The sequence below is a fragment of the Pygocentrus nattereri genome, chromosome 23, assembly GCF_015220715.1.
Source record: "Pygocentrus nattereri isolate fPygNat1 chromosome 23, fPygNat1.pri, whole genome shotgun sequence".
Lineage (NCBI taxonomy): Eukaryota > Metazoa > Chordata > Actinopteri > Characiformes > Serrasalmidae > Pygocentrus > Pygocentrus nattereri.
In genome coordinates this window covers 388,792-407,500 of record NC_051233.1, presented here as the reverse complement: position 1 = coordinate 407,500, position 18,709 = coordinate 388,792, and the positions used below count along the sequence as shown (strand labels likewise).

Genomic DNA, 18,709 nt, shown 5'->3' with positions numbered 1-18,709 from the left:
ATATTTGAAGTCATCCACCTTTACGACCTCTACTCCTTGCATCTTCACCTTTCCACCTTCCTCCCTCTCATTCACACACATGTATTCCGTCTTGTCTCTACTGACCTTCATTCCTCTCCTCTCCAGTGCAAACCTCCACCTCTCCAGATTCTCTTCCACCTGCTCTCTACTCTCACCACAGATTACAATGTCATCTGCAAACATCATGGTCCATGGAGCCTCCTGCCTGACCTCATCTGTCAACCTGTCCATCACCATTGCAAACAAGAAGGTGCTCAAAGCTGATCCCTGATGTAACCCCACCTTCACCTTGAAACCATCTGTCACTCCAACTGCACACCTCACCACTGTCTCACTATCCTCATACATGTCCTGCACCACCCTAACATACTTTTCAGCTACACCTGACTTCCTCATACAGTACCACAGTTCCTGTCTTGGCACCCTATCATCTGCCTTCTCTAGATCCACAAAGACACAATGCAGCTCCTTCTGACCTTCTCTGTACTTCTCTACCAACACTCTCACATCTGTGGTGCTCATTCTGGGCATGAAACCAAACTGCTGCTCACTGATCTGGACCTCTCGCCTTAGCCTTGCTTCAACAACTCTTTCCCATACCTTCATGGTGTGGCTCATCAACTTTATACCTCTGTAGTTACTGCAGCTCTGCACATCACCCTTGTTCTTAAAAATGGGGACCAGTGCACTGCTTCTCCACTCAGGCGTCCTCTCACTCTCCAGGAGTTTGTTAAACAACCTGGTTAAAAAGTCCACTGCCTTCTCTCCTAAACATCTCCATACCTCCACAGGTCTGTCATCTGGACCAACTGCCTTTCCATTCTTCATCCTTTTTAAAGCTGCCCTCACTTCCACCTTACTAATTCTCTGCACTTCCTGATCCACTATCCCTCCCCCGTTGTCCTCCTCTCTCTCTCATTTTCCTCATTCATTAGTTCTTCAAAGTCCTCCTTCCATCTACTCATCACTCTCTGTTCACTCACTAGTACATTTCCCTCTCTATCCTTTATCAGCCTAACCTGCTGTACATCCTTTCCAGCTCTATCTCTCTGTTTAGCCAAGCGATACACGTCCTTTACTCCTTCTTTACTGTCCAGCCTCTCATACAGCTCATCATAGGCCTGAGCCTTTGCCTTTGCCACCATTCTTTTCGCTATGCGACCAGCCTCACAGTACTCCTGCCTACTTCCTTCATCTCTCTGGTTATCCCACTTTTTCTTAGCTGCCTTCTTCTTCTGAATACTCTCCTGGACTTCCTCATTCCACCACCATCTTTCCTTGTCTTCTTTCCTCTGACCAGACGAAACACCCAACACATTCTTGCCAGTTTCTCTCACCACCTGAGCTGTAGCTTCCCAGTCCTCAGGTAGCTCCTCACTGCCCCCAAGGGCCTGTTGCAATTTTTCCCTGAACTGCCTGCAACCATCCTCCTCCTTCAGCTTCCACCATCTAATCTTTGGCTCTGTCTTCACTCTCTTCCTCTTCTTTGTTTCTAATCTCATTCTACAGACAACCACCCTATGCTGCCTTGCTACACTTTCCCCTGGCACCACTTTACAATCTCCAATCTCCTTTAGGTGGCATCTCCTGCTAAGGATATAATCCACCTGTGTGCACCTCCCTCCACTCTTGTATGTCACCCTGTGTTCTTCCCTCTTCTGAAAATACGTGTTCACCACAGCCATTTCCATTCTCGCTGCAAAATCTACAACCATCTGACCTTCTGCATTTCTGTCTTTCACTCCATACATACCCAGCACCTCTTCATCCCCGTTCTACAGTTTCTCGTTAGGCTGAATGAATAACCGACTCTAAATGTAGGTATTGTGATATAAACCGAGTCCGTTCTACAGTTTCTCATTAGACTGAATGAATAACCGACTCTAAATGTAGGTATTGTGATATAAACCGAGTCCGTTCTACAGTTTCTCATTAGACTGAATGAATAACCGACTCTAAATGTAGGTATTGTGATATAAACCGAGTCCGTTCTACAGTTTCTCATTAGGCTGAATGAATAACCGACTCTAAATGTAGGTATTGTGATATAAACCGAGTCCGTTCTACAGTTTCTCATTAGACTGAATGAATAACCGGCTCTAAATGTAGGTATTGTGATATAAACCGAGTCCGTTCCACAGTTTCTCATTAGACTGAATGAAGTATATGAATATACAGCTAGATATATATCTATGTTAAAATGTTTATTGAAATTCTCTCTCTCTATCTCTCTCTCTGTCTTTCTTAGGTGTGTGGTCCTCATTTGGTGCAGAAGTGTGAGGGGTTTAACTATCTGAATGGGATTTGTGCCGAGTTTAATCCTGACATCAGTCTGTCTCAAACAGTCAGACCTTCTTTCCAGGGTATCTGCACTTTATTATTGAAACAAATAGAATATTTAATGTATATATATATATGTGTGTGTGTGTATATATATTCTCAGTCATTCTCAGCACTGCAGTAACACCGACGTGGTGGTGGTGTGTTAGTGTGTGTTGCACTGGTCTGAGTGGATCAGACACAGCAGTGCTGCTGGAGTTTTTAAACACCTCAGTGTCTCTGCTGGACTGAGAATAGTCCACCAACCAAAAATATCCAGCCAGCAGCGTCCTGTGGGCAGCGTCCTGTGGGCAGTGTCCTGTGGGCAGCATCCTGTGGGCGGCGTCCTGTGGGCGGCGTCCTGTGGGCGGCGTCCTGTGGGCGGCGTCCTGTGGGCGGCGTCCTGTGGGCAGCGTCCTGTGGGCAGCAGTTGTAGGGACACTCAGACAAGCCTGTCTGAGGTCTGATGTGAGCACTACCTCAGAGTGCTGCCCGTATCTGCATGATTTTAAGGGCTGCTTTGCTGCCACACGATTGGCTGATTAGATAATTCTGTATATGAGTAGGTGTACATGTGTTCCTAATAAAGTGCTTGGTCAGTGTATATTCATGTAGAATATTTATGTATTTCTATCAAATCAATGTGTTTCAGAATGTCATGTGATCCTGCCGATGGACGCTGTGATCCTGTTTGACGACTCATTAAGTATTACAAACGAAGATTTCAAAAGAATGATTCAGTTCATTAAGGACATAATTAAGGCTTTTATTGAAGATGATCGAGCGCAGGTATGTGTCTGTGTTGGAAATGACCTTTAAACATTCTTAGTTTTAATGTGACAATTCTGAAAGATAAAGTAGATCGACGGTGCCCACAGTTAAACACATTCATAGTGAAACGGCAGTTAAAGCAAAGCTGAGCTCAGATTAGAATCTCACTCGAAAAGCTGAAAACAGCAACAGCGTCTTGCTGCTGTAATAAAGACATCGCTGTGTTTCTTGATGTTTTAGCTTGTATTCACCCTGCAATCCTGCAGTCGTTGCAACAGAGTAACATATCGTTTTAATTGAATGTCTGGTTTCTGGTTTGAGAGATTTCAGGTTTTTTCATTAAATGCATCATCATCATCATTATCATCATCATCTCACAACCAGAGCCTGGATTCACAAATGTGTCTTAAGAAAGAAGATATTATTATTATTACATTTTTCCTTAACTGCATACTTAAAAAGGAACTAAAGTTACTGACTTCTTAAGAATTTCTTTCTTAACTATAATTTTAATAACTCAGTATTATAAGATATATAATGGTATTCCTAAAAAAAGATATGTTCTTAACCATTTCCCCACCCTTACAACAGAATCAGTCTTACACTATATTGCCAAAAGTGTTCAGTCGCCCATCCAAATCACTGAATCCAGGTGTTCCAGTCACTTCCATGGCCACAGGTGTATAAAGCCGAGCCCCTCGGCCTGCAGACTGCTTCTACAGACATTAGTGAAAGAATGGGTCGCTCTCAGGAGCTCAGTGAATTCCAGCGTGGTGCCGTGATCGGACGCCACCTGTGCAGCAAGTCCAGCCGTGAAATTTCCTCACTACTAAATATTCCACAGTCCACTGTCAGTGGGATTATAACAAAGTGGAAGCGATTGGGAACGACAGCAGCTCAGCCATGAAGTGGTCGGCCACGTAAAATGACAGAGCGGTCAGCGGATGCTGAGGGGCATAGTGCGCAGAGGTCACCGACTTTCTGCAGAGTCAATCACTACAGACCTCCAAACTTCATGTGGCCTTCAGATCAGCTCAAGAACAGCGTAGAGAGCTTCATGGAATGGGTTTCCATGGCCGAGCAGCTGCATCCAAGCCTTACATCACCAAGCGCAATGCAAAGCGTGGAATGCAGTGGAGTAAAGCGCCGCCACTGGACTCTAGAGCAGTGGACACGTGTTCTCTGGAGTGACCAAGTGTTCCAGTGAAAGGAACTTTTAAAGCTTCAGCTCCAAGAGATTCTGGACAATTTCACGCTCCAAATTTGTGGGAACAGTTTGGGGAGGGCACCTTCCTGCTCCAACACGACTGCACACCAGTACACAAAGCAGGTCCATAAAGACGTGGATGAGCCAGTTTGGTGTGGAAGAACTTGACTGGCCTGCAGAGAGTCCTGACCTCAACCCCATAGAACACCTTTGGGATGAATTAGAGTGGAGACTGTGAGCCAGGCCTTCTCGTCCATCAGCGTCTGACCTCACAAATGCGCTTCTGGAAGAACGGTCAGAAATTCCCATAAACAATCCTAACCCTGGTGGAAAGCCTTCCCAGAAGAGATGAAGCTGTTATAGCTGCAAAGGGTGGGCCGACATCATATTAAACCCTATGGATTAAGAATGGGATGTCACTCAAGTTCATATGTGTGTGAAGCCAGACGGCCGAATACTTTTGGTAGTATAGTGTATCTTACACTGCACGAATTGACAGAGAAAACTTCTTAAATGGTAGCTTATTATAATTGTCGCAGAATTTAATTATAACTTTAAAAATCTGTAAATTGTAAAATGATACTGATGATCTACATGACAACATAAGCTAAATGCAACAGTACCTGCAGCTCACATAGAAAAACAATCACAACTTTCTTCAGATAATAAGGTTTTCTTAAGGGATTATTTGAGAACTCACTATTTTTATGAAGACTGTATGTATTTGGAATATTCGTATAAACCTATGATAGCTTTCATGAATCCAGCCCCAGGTGAGTTAGTGTGTATATTGTGTGACTCTGATACAGGTGTGTGTTTGTCTCAGGTGGGCGTGGCTAAGTTCTCCACACACGTTTCTGCAGTCTTCAACTTTGAGAATTACGCGTTAAAACGAAACGTAGATGAACTAATGAAAGACGTTTCACACTCTAAAGGACAGACATACACTACCTCCGCCATCCGCTATGTACTGTGAGTACAAACACTCACACACACACACACACACACACACACACACACACACATACTGGGACACCATAGCAGCCACTTTTGACACATTGATACTGTAGTAAACTACCTGGGTTACCTCAGGAATTACTTAGTAAAACTCTTGCAACCACCTTATATACCATAGCAACCACCGAGCCTCCCCCTAGTAACCACCTGGAACAGCATAGCAACCACCTAGTAACACCCTAGCAACCACCTGGGATGCTATAGCAACCACTTTGCAACACTCTAGTAAACTACCTGGGTTACCTAGTAAAACCCTTGCAACCACCTTGAGCACCATAGCAACCACCTAAAATAGTAACCATGGAAACTACCTCAGAACTTCTCAAGTTGTGCAGTCACTCAGCATTTTCTTCAGGAAAAGCACTTTTCTAGTTACGTTCCTCTGCTTGTTTATCCTCCTCATGTGCCTTATTTAATCTCTCTCTTTTTATGTGTGGTTCCACTCAGAAACAGTATGTTTCAGGAAAGTGTGGGGATGAGGAACAAATCTCAGAAGTTGCTGGTTGTGATCACTGATGGAAAATCCAACGACAAAGACCCGCTGGACACTGTAATCTCTCAGGCCAAGAAGCGAGGAATCACCAGATTCGCCATCGGGGTAAACACGTAAAACCTTCTATTCTGTTGATATTACAGCCTGTCAGAGCGACTGTGTGGATCATCTGAACATTATAGAGCTTTTTAAATGAAACAGTAGAAGCCGTATCGCCCCCTACGCTTCCTGTAGTGTATTACAGTCTGTCAGAGGGACTGTGTGGATCATCTGAACATTATAGAGCTTTTTAAATGAAACAGTAGAAGCCGTATCGCCCCCTACGCTTCCTGTAGTGTATTACAGTCTGTCAGAGGGACTGTGTGGATCATATGAACATTATAGAGCTTTTTAAATGAAACAGTAGAAGCCGTATCGCCCCCTACGCTTCCTGTAGTGTATTACAGTCTGTCAGAGTGACTGTGTGGATCATATGAACATTATAGAGCTTTTTAAATGAAACAGTAGAAGCCGTATCGCCCCCTACGCTTCCTGTAGTGTATTACAGTCTGTCAGAGCGACTGTGTGGATCATATGAACATTATAGAGCTTTTTAAATGAAACAGTAGAAGCCGTATCGCCCCCTACGCTTCCTGTAGTGTATTACAGTCTGTCAGAGCGACTGTGTGGATCATATGAACATTATAGAGCTTTTTAAATGAAACAGTAGAAGCCGTATCGCCCCCTACGCTTCCTGTAGTGTATTACAGTCTGTCAGAGCGACTGTGTGGATCATATGAACATTATAGAGCTTTTTAAATGAAGCAGTAGAAGCCGTATCGCCCCCTACGCTTCCTGTAGTGTATTACAGTCTGTCAGAGCGACTGTGTGGATCATCTGAACATTATAGAGCTTTTTAAATGAAACAGTAGAAGCCGTATCGCCCCCTACGCTTCCTGTAGTGTATTACAGTCTGTCAGAGCGACTGTGTGGATCATATGAACATTATAGAGCTTTTTAAATGAAGCAGTAGAAGCCGTATCGCCCCCTACGCTTCCTGTAGTGTATTACAGTCTGTCAGAGCGACTGTGTGGATCATATGAACATTATAGAGCTTTTTAAATGAAACAGTAGAAGCCGTATCGCCCCCTACGCTTCCTGTAGTGTATTACAGTCTGTCAGAGCGACTGTGTGTTCACTAGTGTCTATGTGGTGTTTCACTGTATGAAGGGGTTAAAGGTGAAGATGACTGATGTTTAAATGGCTTAGCAAAAATCATCTCCTGCGTCAATCTTGCAATTTAGTGTGGGGTGTCGGTGATTTATGACCTGGTCTGATTAAATGTTGACCATTTGTATGAAAAACATCAGCCACTGTTTTTCAGGGGGTGTTAACGATTCCCAGGCCACGCCTGCTGAAATATACTGAGCTGGGGTCAGTTTTGGGCTGTTTAAGACAGAAAGGAAATCCTCATGTTTTTCTATTGTTTTCCTTGAGTGCCTCTCTCTCTCTCTCTCTCTCTCTCTCTCTCTCTCTCTGTCTCTCTCTCTCTCTCTCTCTCTCTCTCTCTCTGTCTCTCTCTCTCTCTGTCTCTCTCTCCCTCTCTCTCTCTCTCTGTCTCTCTCTCTGTCTCTCTCTCTCTCTCTCTCTCTCTCTCTCTGTCTCTCTCTCTCTCTCTCTGTCTCTCTCTCTCTCTCTCTCTCTCTCTCTCTCTGTCTCTCTGTCTCTCTCTCTCTCTCTCTCTCTCTCTCTCTGTCTCTCTGTCTCTGTCTCTCTCTCTGTCTCTCTCTCTCTCTGTCTCTCTGTCTCTGTCTCTCTCTCTCTCTCTCTCTCTCTGTCTCTCTCTCTCTCTCTCTGTCTCTCTCTCTGTCTCTCTCTCTCTCTCTGTCTCTCTGTCTCTCTCTCTCTCTGTCTCTCTCTCTGTCTCTCTCTCTCTCTCTCTCTGTCTCTCTCTCTCTGTCTCTCTCTCTCTCTCTCTGTCTCTCTCTCTCTGTCTCTCTGTCTCTGTCTCTCTCTCTGTCTCTCTCTCTCTCTGTCTCTCTCTCTGTCTCTCTCTCTCTCTGTCTCTCTCTCTGTCTCTCTCTCTCTCTCTCTCTCTCTCTCTCTGTCTCTCTCTCTCTGTCTCTCTGTCTCTGTCTCTCTCTCTGTCTCTCTCTGTCTCTGTCTCTCTCTCTGTCTCTCTCTCTCTCTGTCTGTCTCTCTCTCTCTCTCTCTCTCTGTCTCTCTCTCTCTGTCTCTCTCTCTCTCTCTCTGTCTCTCTCTCTGTCTCTCTCTCTCTCTGTCTCTCTCTCTGTCTCTCTCTCTCTCTCTCTCTGTCTCTCTCTCTCTGTCTCTCTCTCTCTCTCTCTGTCTCTCTCTCTCTGTCTCTCTCTCTCTCTCTCTCTGTCTCTCTCTCTCTCTCTCTCTCTCTCTCTCTCTCTCAGGTAGGCCATCAGTACTCTCGTGATGAGCTGGAGGAGATAGCTTCATCTAATGACTTTGTGTTTACAACAGCAAGCTTTAGTGCTCTCGCCAACATCCTCAAAGAACTGACGCAGAAGATTTTCGCTATTGAAGGTGAAAAAAGCTCAAAATACTGATGGTTTTTGGTGTTTGCCTGTTTTTATACTTTAAACACAGCAACAAATGGAGTCTTGTCAAGTAAAATGATCTTAAATCTACACAATAAATGTAATATCTATCCTGTTGAGATTGTTGTAAGCTTATTTAAGGTTATTTACTTATTTTTGAATATTTGTTTACTTGGTTAAAGAGATTTTATTGAGTAGAATTATCTCACTATATTGGCAGATCAGTGAGATCGTTTTACTGGATAAATCTACAGATCAACTGGTTTTAAGATCGTTTCAGATCCTATATTGTGCAGTGAAACACTGCAGGAAGGTTTCATGTGAAATCAAGCTGAAGAGCCACGGAGAAATGTGGCTGTACATCTGCTGTAACGATCAAAATCTTTGAAGTCTTTTGTTTAAGGTTCTGATTTAGTGGAAAGCAAGAAGACCCCCACCCCCGCCCAGCCCTGTATATGAGTGCTCCTCTCTGTCCACCTCTAGCTATAGTAATATTGGCTCATTTCAGCTCCTCCCACACGGCAAAACATCCTGTTTCTCTGGAAACTTTATATAGTTCAGTGCTATACATACCGAGGAGTCAACGGTGAGATGGCCCTGGAGATAATGATTCTGATTTACATGTTTTCCGATGGGCAGATCAAATTGACCTGAACATGAGCTCTAAGTAAAGGAATGACACTCAAAACAAATATTATAGAAAAGGCCTTAAGGCTTTTAAATGGCCAGTGTTCCTCCTTCATTTCATAACTTTCCTTTTGGTTTTATATTTTTCAACATTAATGAAATAAATTAGCCCAGCTTTTCAGGGTGGTCTCAGGCTTTTGGGCGCAGCTGTACATCATTTTATTCAGTCATTAGTAGAGAAAGTGGAAATGTACTGAAACAGGGATTCCTAATGTCTGGAAGGTGGTGTGTGTTTGTGTCAGGTGCGGATGTGGGGAAGTCTTTCCAGCTGGAGCTGTCACAGGGAGGATTCAGCGTCGCTCTGTCTGGGGTCAGTAAAGTTACAGAGAACTGAATTATACCAAAAAAACTATTCAGGGTTTCATTTGATTCGTTCAGCAACTGCTATTAATTATTCAGCAACTGCTATGAATTATTCAGTACCTGTTACCATATATTGTATCTATATTATCTGTGTTCTATGTTCAGTATGTTATGTGAGCATTTACACTCTGAGTAAAATTTAAAAGCACATAATAAATAAAAAGCTGTTAAAATCATCATGAAAACGATCGACTTTCTCCGCTGTGCAAACACTCCTGATTTTAAATGAGCTTCCACTGGATTTATTCTGTAATCTCGAGCCGAGCCTGTTTACATGTTCTGTCCGTGTTAATCCTCACGGCTGGGGCTGCAGCAGCTTTCAAACACTTTGAGCTCTCAGGAATAAGGAAAGGAAGAAGTAGAAGTTTGGAGTGTCAAGTCAAGCGACTTTAGTGTCACTGCTCAGGAGAACTTTTATACAGTGCAGTGTGGTTCTTCTGAACACACAGCAGCAGCGCGTCACACGCGTCACACGCATCACACACAGCAGCAGCACATCACACGCATCACACACAGCAGCAGCACATCACACGCGTCTCACACAGCAGCAGCACATCACACGCATCACACACAGCAGCAGCACATCACACGCGTCACACACAGCAGCAGCACATCACACGCGTCACACACAGCAGCAGCACGTCACACGCGTCACACACAGCAGCAGCACATCACATGCGTCACACACAGCAGCAGCACATCACACGCGTCACACACAGCAGCAACACGTCACACACTTCACATGCATCACACGTTTCACACACAGCAGCAGCACATCACACACGTCACACGCATCACACACATCACACACGTCACGCATCACACACATCATGCACATCACACGTCACACGCATCACACAAGTCACACACATCACGCACATCACGCACCACACGCATCACAAAAGTCACGCAACACACAAGTCACGCATCACACAAGTCACACGCATCAACACATCACACACATCACACGCATCACACATCACACGCATCACACGCATCACACACATCATGCACATCACACGTCACACGCATCACACAAGTCACACATCACACGCATCACACACATCACACGCATCACACACATCACGCACATCACACGCATCACAAAAGTCACGCATCACACAAGTCACCCATCACACAAGTCACACGCATCAACACATCACACACATCACACGCATCACACACATCACACGCATCACACACATCAAGCACATCACACGCATCACAAAAGTCACGCATCAAACAAGTCACCCATCACACAAGTCACACGCATCAACACATCACACACATCACACGCATCACACACATCACACGCATCACACACATCATGCACATCACACGTCACACGCATCACACAAGTCACACATCACACGCATCACACACATCACGCACATCACACACATCACACACATCACGCACATCACACGCATCACAAAAGTCACGCATCACACAAGTCACCCATCACACAAGTCACACGCATCAACACATCACACACATCACACGCATCACACACATCACACGCATCACACACATCATGCACATCACACGTCACATGCATCACACAAGTCACACATCACACGCATCACACACATCACGCACATCACACACATCACGCACATCACACGCATCACACAAGTCACGCATCACACAAGTCATGCATCTCACACATCACACACATCACACAAGTCACATGTCACACGCGTCACACACAACACACAGAACGACATATATGATGCTCACCAGACAGAACAACATACACAATTCATATAAACAGTGAACATGACTCCATGTCCCACAGCAGCTCTGACAGAGCCTACAGTGCAGGGCTGCAGTGATGGTTCAGGTGATCAGTCTACAGTTAATGAAGTTCCCTACATTATTAAAACTAACAAACTGGCCAATAAACAGTCGCACAGGGTCCCTAGTCTGATCGGATTGCCCTCAGTTCTGCTGATGATGTGGAACCGATGCTGTGTTATAATCTCACTCTAGAACTGCAGCTAAGAGCTATAAGAGAACTCACTCAGTGGAGATACACTGACCCACAGATGTGAACGCTCTGGTGTGTGTGTGGGTGTGGGTGTGTGTGTAGGAGGTAAGTGTGTTCGGAGCGGTCGGAGCATTTTCCTGGTCCGGTGGTTTGGAGAAGCGCCTCCATCTGAACGCCTCCTTCATCAATGCCTCAAAACTACAGGAGGACATGACGAACTCTTACCTGGGTTAGAAACCATTCACTCACTCACTCACTCACTCACTCACTCACTCACTCACTCAATTATTTATTCATTCATTTATTTACTCACTCGTTTTATTAGCCAAACACTCATTCATTTGCTCACTAACTCATTCATTCACTCATTCACTCACTCACTCACTCACTCACTCACTCACTCACTCAATTATTTATTCATTCATTTATTTATTTACTCACTCGTTTTATTAGCCACACACTCATTCATTCACACACTCATTCATTCACACACTCATTCATTCATTCCCTCACTCACTCACTCACTAACTCACTCACTCAATTATTTATTCATTCATTTATTTACTCACTCGTTTTATTAGCCACACACTCATTCATTCACACACTCATTCATTCACTCACTCACTCACTCACTCACTCACTCACTCACTCACTCACTCACTCACTCATTCACTCACTCATTCATTCACTCACTCATTTATTCATTCACTCACTCATTCATTCACTCACTCATTTATTCATTCACTCACTCATTCATTCACTCACTCACTCATTTATTCATTCACTCACTCATTCATTTTTTCACTCACTCATTTATTCATTCACTCACTCATTCATTCACTCACTCATTTATTCATTCACTCACTCATTCATTCACTCACTCACTCATTTATTCATTCACTCACTCATTCATTTTTTCACTCACTCATTTATTCATTCACTCACTCATTCATTCACTCACTCATTTATTCATTCACTCACTCATTCATTCACTCACTCACTCATTTATTCATTCACTCACTCATTCATTTTTTCACTCACTCATTTATTCATTCACTCATTAGGTCTCTTGCTCAATCATTTTACTTCTTCATCCATTCATAAACCATTTATCAATTCAATCATTAGTTTGTTTTCTTGTTCAAAAATACAGTTTACAAAATAATAATCTGGCTTTGAAAGATCATAGAATTTATATATCAAAATAAACCCAACAGCAGCGTTCAGAAATGACTGAGTCACAGAGTCACACACAGAGTCACACACAGAGTCACTCACAGAGTCACTCACAGAGTCACACATAGAGTCACACACAGTCACACACAGAGTCACTCACAGAGTCACACACAGAGTCACACAAAGAGTCACTCACAGAGTCACACACAGAGTCACACACAGAGTCACACACAGAGTCACTCACAGAGTCACTCACAGAGTCACTCACAGAGTCACACACAGAGTCACTCACAGAGTCACTCACAGAGTCACAAACAGAGTCACTCACAGAGTCACACACAGAGTCACACACAGAGTCACTCACAGAGTCACACACAGAGTCACACACAGAGTCACTCACAGTCACACAAAGAGTCACTCACAGAGTCACACACAGAGTCACTCACAGAGTCACTCACAGAGTCACTCACAGAGTCACACACAGAGTCACTCACAGAGTCACACACAGAGTCACACACAGAGTCACACACAGTCACACACAGAGTCACTCACAGAGTCACACACACAGAGTCACACACACAGAGTCACACACAGAGTCACTCACAGAGTCACACACAGAGTCACACACAGAGTCACACACAGTCACACACAGAGTCACACTCACAGAGTCACTCACAGAGTCACACACAGAGTCACACACACAGAGTCACACACACACAGATTCACTCACAGAGTCACACACAGAGTCACACTCACAGAGTCACTCACAGAGTCACACACAGAGTCACACACACAGAGTCACACACAGAGTCACTCACAGAGTCACTCACAGAGTCACACACACAGAGTCACACACAGAGTCACTCTCAGCGTCACACACACAGTCACACACAGTCACACACAGAGTCACTCACAGAGTCACACACAGAGTCACTCACAGAGTCACTCACAGAGTCACTCACAGAGTCACACACACAGAGTCACACACAGAGTCACTCACAGAGTCACACACAGAGTCACACACAGAGTCACACACAGTCACACACAGAGTCACTCACAGAGTCACACACAGAGTCACTCACAGAGTCACACACACAGAGTCACACGCACAGAGTCACTCACAGAGTCACACACAGTGTCACACACAGAGTCACACACAGTCACACACAGAGTCACACACAGAGTCACACACACAGAGTCACACACAGAGTCACACACAGAGTCACTCACAGAGTCACACACAGAGTCACACACAGAGTCACTCACAGAGTCACACACAGTCACACACAGAGTCACACTCACAGAGTCACTCACAGAGTCACACACAGAGTCACACACAGAGTCACTCACAGAGTCACACACAGAGTCACTCACAGAGTCACACACAGAGTCACACACAGAGTCACTCACAGAGTCACACACAGTCACACACAGAGTCACACTCACAGAGTCACTCACAGAGTCACACACAGAGTCACACACAGAGTCACTCACAGAGTCACTCACAGAGTCACACACAGAGTCACACACAGAGTCACTCACAGAGTCACACACAGAGTCACTCACAGAGTCACACACAGAGTCACACACAGAGTCACTCACAGAGTCACACACAGAGTCACACACAGAGTCACACTCACAGAGTCACTCACAGAGTCACACACAGAGTCACACACAGAGTCACACACAGAGTCACTCACAGAGTCACACACAGAGTCACACTCACAGAGTCACTCACAGAGTCACACACAGAGTCACACACACAGAGTCACACACAGAGTCACTCACAGAGTCACTCACAGAGTCACACACAGAGTCACACACAGTCACACACAGAGTCACTCACAGAGTCACACACAGAGTCACTCACAGAGTCACTCACAGAGTCACTCACAGAGTCACACACACAGAGTCACACACAGAGTCACACACAGAGTCACACACAGTCACACACAGAGTCACTCACAGAGTCACACACAGAGTCACTCACAGAGTCACACACACAGAGTCACACGCACAGAGTCACTCACAGAGTCACACACAGTGTCACACACAGAGTCACACACAGTCACACACAGAGTCACTCACAGAGTCACACACAGAGTCACACACAGAGTCACTCACAGAGTCACACACAGAGTCACTCACAGAGTCACACACAGAGTTACACACACAGAGTCACACACAGAGTCACACACAGAGTCACTCACAGAGTCACACACAGAGTCACACACAGAGTCACTCACAGAGTCACACACAGAGTCACACACAGAGTCACACACAGTCACACACAGAGTCACTCACAGAGTCACACACAGAGTCACTCACAGAGTCACACACACAGAGTCACACGCACAGAGTCACTCACAGAGTCACACACAGAGTCACACACAGAGTCACACACAGTCACACACAGAGTCACTCACAGAGTCACACACAGAGTCACTCACAGAGTCACACACAGAGTCACTCACAGAGTCACACACAGAGTCACACACACAGTCACACACAGAGTCACACACAGAGTCACTCACAGAGTCACACACAGAGTCACACACAGAGTCACTCACAGAGTCACACACAGTCACACACAGAGTCACACTCACAGAGTCACTCACAGAGTCACTCACAGAGTCACACACAGAGTCACTCACAGAGTCACACACAGAGTCACTCACAGAGTCACACACAGAGTCACACACAGAGTCACTCACAGAGTCACACACAGTCACACACAGAGTCACACTCACAGAGTCACTCACAGAGTCACACACAGAGTCACTCACAGAGTCACACACAGTCACACACAGAGTCACTCACAGAGTCACACACAGAGTCACTCACAGAGTCACACACAGAGTCACACACAGAGTCACTCACAGAGTCACACACAGTCACACACAGAGTCACGCTCACAGAGTCACTCACAGAGTCACACACAGAGTCACTCACAGAGTCACACACAGTCACACACAGAGTCACTCACAGAGTCACACACAGAGTCACTCACAGAGTCACACACAGAGTCACACACAGAGTCACACACAGAGTCACACACAGAGTCACTCACAGAGTCACTCACAGAGTCACACACAGAGTCACACACAGAGTCACTCACAGAGTCACACACAGTCACACACAGAGTCACACTCACAGAGTCACACACAGAGTCACACACAGAGTCACTCACAGAGTCACACACAGAGTCACACACAGAGTCACTCACAGAGTCACACACAGTCACACACAGAGTCACACTCACAGAGTCACTCACAGGGTCACACACAGAGTCACACACAGAGTCACTCACAGAGTCACACACAGAGTCACACACAGAGTCACACACAGTCACACACAGAGTCACACTCACAGAGTCACTCACAGAGTCACTCACAGAGTCACACACAGAGTCACACACAGAGTCACTCACAGAGTCACACACAGAGTCACACACAGAGTCACACTCAGAGTCACACACAGAGAGAGTCGCTCACAGAGTCACACACACAGTCACATGTCATAAGTTTCCCCTGAAAATGAATCAGTTAAATAATAAAATAAATAATTAAATAATGAATTAAACTGACTTTGTATTCAGTCAGCTGAGGCATGTTTGGTGTCTGAAGCTTCTTTAGTTTTAGCGCTGGAGCAGCTGTGGTGTTCACATCGCTCAGAAGTAATGGAAGCTTTTACCCCACCAGTTAGCATGGTGCTAACCGCCTGCCCTAATCATCACACACTCACTGCTAACTCACGTCTTTAAAGTCATCTCCATGGGAAATGGATCCTTTAAGGCAGATAAGAGATATTTACCTGAAATTTCTTTCTCTTTTTATGCATCTTGTTGGATTTGATGTCCTTCAGGTTACTCGGTTACCGTGGCGACAGTGGAGGGCAGCGTTGTTTACTTTGCTGGAGCTCCCAGACACAAACACATAGGCATGGTGTTGGGTTTCAGCCGTAACCAAGACAACGACACCTGGATGGTCACTCACAGAGCTGACGGGTCTCAGGTAACCTGTAACAACTGAATAACACCTGTTACACGATGCATCATAACATCTGACACACCCTATATTACATCTGTTAGATCACATTACATTATATGACAATCATTGGACCTGTTACACCCATTACACTCTGTCACTACCTGTTACACCCATTACACTCTGTTACTACCTGTTACACCCATTACACTCTGTTACTACCTGTTATACCCATTACACTCTGTCACTACCTGTTATACCCATTACACTCTGTCACTACCTGTTACACCCATTACACTCTGTCACTACCTGTTACACCCATTACACTCTGTTACTACCTGTTATACCCATTACACTCTGTCACTACCTGTTACACCCATTACACTCTGTTACTACCTGTTATACCCATTACACTCTGTTACTACCTGTTACACCCATTACACTCTGTTACTACCTGTTATACCCATTACACTCTGTCACTGCCTGTTACACCCATTACACTCTGTTACTACCTGTTATACCCATTACACTCTGTCACTACCTGTTACACCCATTACACTCTGTCACTACCTGTTATACCCATTACACTCTGTCACTACCTGTTACACCCATTACACTCTGTCACTACCTGTTACACCCATTACACTCTGTCACTACCTGTTATACCCATTACACTCTGTCACTACCTGTTACACCCATTACACTCTGTCACTACCTGTTACACCCATTACACTCTGTCACTACCTGTTATACCCATTACACTCTGTCACTGCCTGTTACACCCATTACACTCTGTCACTGCCTGTTATACCCATTACACTCTGTCACTGCCTGTTATACCCATTACACTCTGTCACTACCTGTTACACCCATTACACTCTGTCACTGCCTGTTATACCCATTACACTCTGTCACTACCTGTTACACCCATTACACTCTGTCACTGCCTGTTACACCCATTACACTCTGTCACTGCCTGTTACACCCATTACACTCTGTTACTACCTGTTACACCCATTACACTCTGTCACTACCTGTTATACCCATTACACTCTGTCACTATCTGTTACACCCATTACACTCTGTCACTACCTGTTACACCCATTACACTCTGTCACTACCTGTTATACCCATTACACTCTGTCACTGCCTGTTACACCCATTACACTCTGTCACTACCTGTTACACCCATTACATTCTGTCACTGCCTGTTATACCCATTACACTCTGTCACTGCCTGTTATACCCATTACACTCTGTCACTACCTGTTACACCCATTACACTCTGTCACTGCCTGTTATACCCATTACACTCTGTCACTACCTGTTACACCCATTACACTCTGTCACTGCCTGTTACACCCATTACACTCTGTCACTGCCTGTTACACCCATTACACTCTGTTACTACCTGTTACACCCATTACACTCTGTCACTACCTGTTATACCCATTACACTCTGTCACTATCTGTTACACCCATTACACTCTGTCACTACCTGTTACACCCATTACACTCTGTCACTACCTGTTATACCCATTACACTCTGTCACTGCCTGTTACACCCATTACACTCTGTCACTACCTGTTACACCCATTACATTCTGTCATTACCTGTTACACCCATTACACTCTGTTACTACCTGTTACACCCATTACACTCTGTCACTGCCTGTTACACCCATTACACTCTGTCACTACCTGTTATACCCATTACACTCTGTCACTGCCTGTTACACCCATTACATTCTGTCACTACCTGTTATACCCATTACACTCTGTCACTGCCTGTTACACCCATTACACTCTGTCACTGCCTGTTACACCCATTACACTCTGTCACTGCCTGTTACACCCATTACACTCTGTCACTACCTGTTATACCCATTACACTCTGTCACTACCTGTTATACCCATTACATTCTGTCACTGCCTGTTACACCCATTACATTCTGTCACTACCTGTTATACCCATTACACTCTGTTACTACCTGTTACACCCATTACACTCTGTTACTACCTGTTACACCCATTACACTCTGTCACTACCTGTTACACCCATTACACTCTGTCACTACCTGTTATACCCATTACACTCTGTCACTACCTGTTACACCCATTACACTTTGT

The 18,709-nt window shown here is 44.9% G+C and overlaps 1 protein-coding gene across 2 annotated transcripts in view; it reads left to right on the top strand.

The window, feature by feature from the left end:
* LOC108415168 (integrin alpha-X-like) overlaps window positions 1-18,709 on the top strand; it is an 81,900-nt gene that overhangs the window by 34,373 nt on the left and 28,818 nt on the right. For both annotated transcript variants that reach the window (XM_037533720.1, XM_037533719.1), the window contains exons 5-12: window positions 2,270-2,384; window positions 2,993-3,129; window positions 5,145-5,290; window positions 5,783-5,933; window positions 8,231-8,363; window positions 9,307-9,374; window positions 11,520-11,646; window positions 16,458-16,606. In XM_037533720.1, coding sequence (XP_037389617.1) covers window positions 2,270-2,384; window positions 2,993-3,129; window positions 5,145-5,290; window positions 5,783-5,933; window positions 8,231-8,363; window positions 9,307-9,374; window positions 11,520-11,646; window positions 16,458-16,606 — 1,026 coding nt within the window. The remainder of the gene's footprint in view (window positions 1-2,269; window positions 2,385-2,992; window positions 3,130-5,144; window positions 5,291-5,782; window positions 5,934-8,230; window positions 8,364-9,306; window positions 9,375-11,519; window positions 11,647-16,457; window positions 16,607-18,709) is intronic.